A 7,352-nucleotide genomic window follows, 5' to 3' on the forward strand; every position below is an offset into this window, starting at 1 on the left:
GCAACATGCATACCAGTGATGTTTGACAAAGCAAGGGAATCCATGGAGTCTCCAACACCCTTCTCAGCCTTCCTTAGCTCGTCAGCAATACACTCCAGGGAGTCCTCGTACCACTCCCTTGTGTCTGGCCAAAAAGCCTGCTTTCCTACTCCAGACTGCTCCTGATCTTGGTCATACTCTAGCTCTTGGATCTTTCTTGCACTGGCAGGACCTGGATGGCTTCCATATGCCGAGTCTCCGAGGCCGTCCTGTGACTGGGCCCAGTACATTTCGGGTAGATGCTGCTTGTCCATCAAGCCTGGACTGAGGCTGTTGGCTCGAGACTGGTCAGAAGTCTGGCTCTGGGTGGGACTGTTAGGGGCAGGGGACGAGGGGTTAAGACCTACAGATTTTGAATCGGACTTCAGCCAGGGATCTGACACACTTATTAGCTGTGTCGAGTCACTGTTGGGGATCTGTGATTTTAGGGACGGTGGCTGATGCTGGTGCAGCATACCACGGTCACCAAACTTGAGCAGGAGCTGAGTCATATAGTCCTCATGCTGAGCCCACTCCTCTGGATCCTCCTCTCCACCAGCATCCTGTTCCTCCCGCTCCCTCCAGAACCTCTCCTCCTCCAGACCGAGACGGGTTAACTTACTCCCCACTATATCGATGTCACCATCGCCGTCTCTGTCCCCTTCACCCTCCCCAAACCTGTGCTCATAAGAGGTGACTGTAGTGGGAGGGCTAAACAGCTGTGACTGTCGCCACTGTTCAGCGGGCCTACTGCTTTTTCCCATGCGGACGCTCCGCCGGGATTCGCGAGAGCGGGCTGACTGGAAAGCGGAATCCGATGAGTCTGAGGCATGTACATCTTCCCCCTGGCTGCAGGCCTTTGAGCAATAGATGCGCCCCTGCTTGGGTAAGAAGGGACAACCCAGCAAAGACATCTTGCACTGGGCACAACAGAAGCACTGGTCTGTGGCGTGCCAGTGAACGCCTTCGTAGGTCATCTGGGCATGGTCAACACCTAGAGAAATGAAAGTAAGAATCACGTTACCGTAATCTCATTTTCATGCGTCTGACTGATATCGAATATTTTTCGATATGTTTCACATTTTGTGATATTAAAGCTGTAAATTTTCCATTTTTAACAAGTAATTTGTGTTCAAGGTGCTACTTGGTAGATTCACCTTTGGGCTGAATACAAATGCTTGCCTCAGGTTTAATGTTTTAGCACTCAAATTCATGCATAGATGTATGTTTGTCATAAACTTTGTCTCAAGATTTTAAGTATGACTTACCAATGTTTTCACCACAGGCCTCACAGTACTCTGCATACAGCGACTCAAAGCACCCACAGCAGTAGGGCCGACCATTTTTCATGATGTACCGCTGTCCACCTAGCATCGTCCCGCACTCAAAACAGGCAAAGTGCTTCATGTGCCAGTGATGTCCCTCTGCCTCGGTGCATTCATCTGCAAAGATGATCTACGTACATTTGCAGAACCATCATTAGTTTGCATCAACTTAAAATACACCAGTTGCTAGCTAGCGTCAAATATTTGGGCCAATTACCTCGTCACAAGAAGAGCATCGAGGTTTCATGAGCTCTGCGTGGTGTCTCCCGCAGAAGATCTTGCCATTTTGATAGAAATAGATGAGGTCCACCAGAAGCTCCTGGCACATGGAGCATGCAAAGCATGCCGGGTGCCAACAGGGACCCGGCCCTGCTCTGGAGGCAAAAATGGCCATCTCCCCTCCATTAATGCCGCCACAACACTGTCAAACACAAACAGGAGGTAATATGTGAGATTAAGCTGCCAACACTAATGGTGATAATTACTCTTCCTTGCAAATCTAAGTAAAGCGGATTGCGAAATAAAACTCAAAATAGGCATGTGGAGTGGATTAAATTATTTTTATTTCAGTACATTTAATGAAAAGGGTAAAACACATACAGATTAATTATGCCTGGTAATTAAAGTTCTATCAATTAGAGAATGGCATTAAAAAACAAAATGTCCCTCTTTCACCAATCCAATCATCGTCACTCACACCCCTCCACAAGTGGGGTAGGTGACAAAAGGTTATTGGTAAAGAAGATGACTATTCACAAGCATATTCCTGAAAGGTTTAGTGGAAGGTGAAATGAATTAAAAACAGCAGGCTTGAGAGAATTGTGAAGCGAGGCCCCGTTCAAACCAACGTTTTTGTAGAGATTTACAAGGTGTGAACTGTGGCTCAAGTGAGCGCTTCAAGAGCCACCATAGACGGATGTATCTACAGCTGCGGCATTCCTTGCGTTAGACACCAGATCCAGCAATGCGGCTGAGCCTATATTAAAGCAAGATCGACTGCCTTCACACCTCAGCAGCGGCGTAGGCTGTCCGCCTCCATGCCACTCTATACGAAGGCAGTGATTTATCCAAAGAAAAGCAACTCCAGGCGAAGTACTTGGTGCATGTACTGTGCGGTACAAGGACATACCTGCAGCTCCGTGGCATTCTTATATTAGAACTTCACGTTTCATTGACGTACACTTGTATATCTGCTAAGTTTTAATTTTCACAAAGACAGCAAAAACGTAAATGTGCTCGTACCTTGAACACACTGAAGCTAAAGATTATTCGGGGACCTATGCCATTTTTTTTCTTGCCTGGTCCAATCGTCAGTAACTCGTAGGAAAGCACCTCAGGTCTGTAAAGCGGCCTTGGCCTTCTGACAAAAGGTCTCATGTCTCCACAGAGATCGTTAAAGCCTGCCTGAACATGCAGTCTTTATATAACTAGGCATATTTATAAGGCATTCATAGGGAGCTTTGGGACAGCATGCCCAGCTGTTAGCCATTATGACCACTTTGGACAGACTGGGGCCTTGAAAACTGTGGTGTTGCATATCACTACAAGCCAAGCCTAGCAAAGTGATGAGGTTTGTGTTGTCATTAAACGCCCTGTGGTTGACAATAGCATATGTTTGCAGAGCTGCCGTAAGGATACGCATGTCCGGTTCCAACGTGTGTGTATGTGTCCATTGGAATCCTGGGGAGCATGTGTGTGACCTTGCATCCCCCCCACCCCCCTCCATTTTAGCTTCTGCGTCTGAGTGGTGACAGACTGCATCTGAATGTTCGGGGAGGGGGAATTAGCTTCATCTGCTCCCTCCAGGACGCCTGGAAGAGGATGTGGTTGAGTCACTCTTCGCGTCGGAAGCCGCATAACACCAATATTTACGTTTGGAGAAACGAAGGCAGGCGGTTTTTCTTTTCTTTTTCTTTTTTTTTTCAGAAATACGATCAGCCGCACTTAATGTTTCCGTTTACGGTGTCTGCAAACGCAACTGCTTCTTGTCCTGAGCTCAACCCGACTTCATTCAAAATGTCAAGATGCCTCGCAACCAGCTCCGCATGCTCTAATTACAGCACTCGATGTGGAATTACCTGCTTCATACTGTGACTCGTTTGGGTAAAAATGGGATTTTAGGACTCTGTGCAAGAATTACTAATTAATCTGGCCACTTATTTGCAGTCTCTCACGCTGGGTTATAGATGGCTGGCAGGAAATTGGCTGAGCTCCTCATGAGGAAACTGGCCTCTCCGCTTGGTTTAAACATGAGCCCTCCAATTTCCCCGTTTCCTCTTCTGCCCTAATGAGGAAGTTTATGTCAGTGATTTAAACCACTATATTAGCCAGTCAGGGCCAGAAAAGGATAGTGGATCGGCTTCACGTGGTTTCTCTGTGACTCTTATCTCACCTCAGTGCATGTGTGCACAGTAATATGTCAGTGTGTTTGTGTGTGTGTATGTGTGTGTGTGTGGGAGATTCATACGTTTTCACAGCGAGTGTGTTGCAGGGCTCTAGGGAGGATCTTTGGCGTCCCTCTGCCCAGCGCCTCCCTCTTTCTTTGGTTGCTGAACATTTGAAGCTCCCTCTTTTCCTCCTCCGTTAACGACTGGCAGTAGCGCAACTGTAGGAAACAACAACAACAAAAAAAAGGAATTAAAAAGCATTACAATAAATGATGGTCAATTATTTACATTTTATTTTATTTACATTTTTATTTTGTGTTTCTGTCAGTATTGGTGATCTCATTAACGGCATTAACTCTTGGACAAATTGCTAAAACTCAGTCATACTGGAAATGGAGCTTCCTCAAACAGCTACTTTCAAGCCTAGCAACAGATTCTCCACCAGATTTAGGTTTTGCCTTGAAGTAGGCCATTTTAATGCAAAAATCTAGTGTACACCAACACATTCAGTTGTCTGTATGCTTGGGTTCATTGCTCTGTTGGTAGGTGAACTTCTTCCCTAGTCTCTAACCTCTAACAGGTTTTCTTGTCAGTACTGCCCTATATTCAGCTCCATCCATTTTACCATTAACTCTGATAATCATTCTCAAAGCATGACGCTGTCACCACCGTGCTTCAAAGTGAGGATGGTATGTTCAGGGTGTAAGTTTTCTGTCATCTTCTGTTTTTTGAATAGAAACTTTCAAAATCTATTCTGCTTCATCTCAGCAATGAGGACACTGGATTTATTTAGGAATAAATTACATGCAGCTTGAATCTATTTGCTAATTAGGTGAGTTGGATTTTTATATGTGTGTAATAAAAAGGGGTGAATATATGTTTTTTTTTAAGTGTTTTTATTTGCACAACAATGCATTACTGTCTTAGCGAAAGCTAGATGAGCACCAAGTCCAGCAGATAGCACTGCTTTCATCTGTGTGCTTGGGTGAAGCAGGTCCAAATATGGTGGTAGAAAGAGTTTAATTGAAGCTAATTCTCTGCCCAAGGCTGCTTTGAAAGGATGGCATCAACAATATACAAGCCCTTCCTCTGTATTTAGAGAGGAAGATGAAGGCTCAGATAAAAGAGCAGGGCTGTCCTAACAACCGGCTCTGTTGATCTGTAAACAACAGCTCTGCCTCTTTCTCCTCTCACCCGAACACACACACACACACACACACACACACACACACACACACACACACGGTTTATCCCCTCCAAACCACCGCCGCTCCAGCATCACCTCGCCTCCATAGGCTGCTGAAGCCGGAAAACCGCTCAAACACTGCGTGTGTACCCGCTGTCTCTTCCAAATGTGCACACCCAGACCCCCCCCTGCCAGCCCCTCTTGTTAGTCAGCTGATGATAACCCTCCGTCATATCACCTAGTGTCAACTCCAGTATTGCAAATGAGAAAGAGGGAAGCTGGCTGTTTGCTCCACTTATGAACATCATAAGTGGAGCAAACAAGAGATTTGCTTTACCGTCACACGTTTGTATCTTGCTGCGTTTGAGAGAAAGCATCTGTTGTATAAGATTTCTTTTCTTCTTTTTTTTATTTTTTTATTTTCAGCCAGTTAATTCATTGATTCACCAGCCAGTCTACTTAACACCTGAAGCACTTTTTCCTTCCGTTCAACTTTCTATCACTATGCTTGGATAGAGCAATCTGTGTATGGACAGCTTCAATTGCAACGATTCTTTGTGACTTATCCTATTGGTGGATGACTCAATTGATGATGTCATTAAGCCATAATCGTAAAGGATAACAGAAATAAATGGTTGAAATGCGTCACTATATAATCTTCTTTAAAGTCTGAGTTTGCTGAAACAAAATATAAATACGTTTTTGTTGTTTTTTTTTGCGATATTCTATGTATTTGGGATTAACTTTGCATATGCAGCTGAATGCTATCTGTCAACAATGTCTGCTTTTTTGTAAGTGGAAAACTGAAAGGAGCCTGATGCGAAAAGTTCGCTTCATTGTTGCCCAAGTATTTGTGTAATGGGTACATTCGCTCTGCTTCTTTTACTGAATAACCGTCTTTGTACCTCGTTGTCGTGTGGCGGGAGCTGGTAGAGGAGCTGTCTGATCCGGTGCTTCTCTCCCGGGCTGTTCACGTACGGCACTTTGTCTTCTGGCAGACAGGCGAAATACATCTGGACCTGGAGGAGCAGAGAGACGCATGCATGAGCGGCTCTGAACCGTCGCCAGGCCGTACGGTAACTCCTTTGTTTCGGTTGCTTAAAGGCATTAAAGAGAGGAGAGTCTTAGGCTGTCAACCGGGCATATCGGTGTGTGTCTTTCTTTTGTGACTCCACGGGCCAAACATGTCAATCTATATCCAGTCACAGGCGCCCGACTGTGAAATCTCTTCACACAAAAGCAGACGGCGCGGGACTGTAAATGTTAATGTTTGCCTCGGTTAATTTCCCTTGACGGGAGAAACGGAAGCCGGAGCAAAAGGTGATGGCATGTCCTCGGAGGCGAAAGAAAAACACGGCAAAGTGTTTTCTGACTGAGTTGAAGCGAATGTCTTTATCCTGAGCAAACACGGCTGAACGTGGATGAGCAGACGCTCGGTGTCGGGGCATGTCGGCGCAAAATATCCTTACTCGAACTAAACCTCCTGCTTATGGCACACAATTTTGCACAATTAAACTCCAATTACATGTGTTGATTTTTTTTTTCAGGCTTTGTCAGCAATTTACCTTCCACTAAAATTAGACTGGTATTCTAAAACATACCCTTAAAGACAAAGATTATATGTACATCTCTCCAAATGGTCAAATTAAATCCCGTTGGAAGGCTGTTACCTGTTCAGGCCTGAGTCCCGGCGGCACCCAGGCGTACTCCTCGAGCACACAGCCGGAGTCGTCATCTGAGGTGGAGCTCCTCTGGAAGCCCACGGACATGATCTTCCCCACTTTCCCCCCCGAACGGGCCTCCATCTCTGGCCCTCGGGGTGCGGGACGCTCCCTTCTGTCGCTGCGCTCTAGGTTCATCGCTCTCAGGGGCTGTGAAGACAAACGGTGGCCCTTTTTATTTTTCTAATTCTCTGCTTGCGTCACATGTTTTTTTTTAGTTTTTTTTTTTTTACCTAATTATACACAAATGTCTGCGTTTTGCCATTTCGTCATTCGTTTGGCTGGAATATTGCTGATATTGGATTTTCTCGCAATTATTATTTTTCAATTGCTCGCAATCGGTCAATTTGCCATTGTTTGTTTTCGCGTCTCAACGAGATAAGTGCCTTTGTCCTGGCAGCGTTGTAAGGGTTTGACATTGAAAACCAAAACATTCGAAGAGCAAAGAACAAACAGTGAAGTAAAAACAGTTTCTTCTCAATTTAGTGCCGAGCCAGTTCACAGGTCAAACACAAGAATAACATTCGCACGGGCGCAATGCAGAGGTGGCCGACGGGTGGCCGCGGCCACAAAATCCTTGGATTATAATTGGATTAGGCCAGATTAGAAAGCTACTTTAATTGTTGAATTAGCACAAAGGGAACAAATAACATGTTTTACAAAGTTTTAAAAAGTTGGTTTAACACAAAACATGATAAAGAAAACCTTATATATA

The 7,352-nt window shown here is 45.1% G+C and overlaps 1 protein-coding gene across 2 annotated transcripts in view; it reads right to left on the minus strand.

The window, feature by feature from the left end:
• The window catches only part of prickle1b (prickle homolog 1b), a 29,103-nt gene that overhangs the window by 1,665 nt on the left and 20,086 nt on the right, over window positions 1-7,352 (minus strand). For both annotated transcript variants that reach the window (XM_008400984.2, XM_008400983.2), the window contains exons 2-7: window positions 6,587-6,787; window positions 5,822-5,935; window positions 3,811-3,948; window positions 1,561-1,764; window positions 1,287-1,473; window positions 14-1,012 (exon numbers count right to left, since the gene is read on the minus strand). In XM_008400984.2, the coding sequence (XP_008399206.1) occupies window positions 14-1,012; window positions 1,287-1,473; window positions 1,561-1,764; window positions 3,811-3,948; window positions 5,822-5,935; window positions 6,587-6,775 (1,831 nt within the window). In that variant the 5' untranslated portion in view covers window positions 6,776-6,787. The remainder of the gene's footprint in view (window positions 1-13; window positions 1,013-1,286; window positions 1,474-1,560; window positions 1,765-3,810; window positions 3,949-5,821; window positions 5,936-6,586; window positions 6,788-7,352) is intronic.

This window comes from Poecilia reticulata, linkage group LG23 (genome assembly GCF_000633615.1).
Source record: "Poecilia reticulata strain Guanapo linkage group LG23, Guppy_female_1.0+MT, whole genome shotgun sequence".
Lineage (NCBI taxonomy): Eukaryota > Metazoa > Chordata > Actinopteri > Cyprinodontiformes > Poeciliidae > Poecilia > Poecilia reticulata.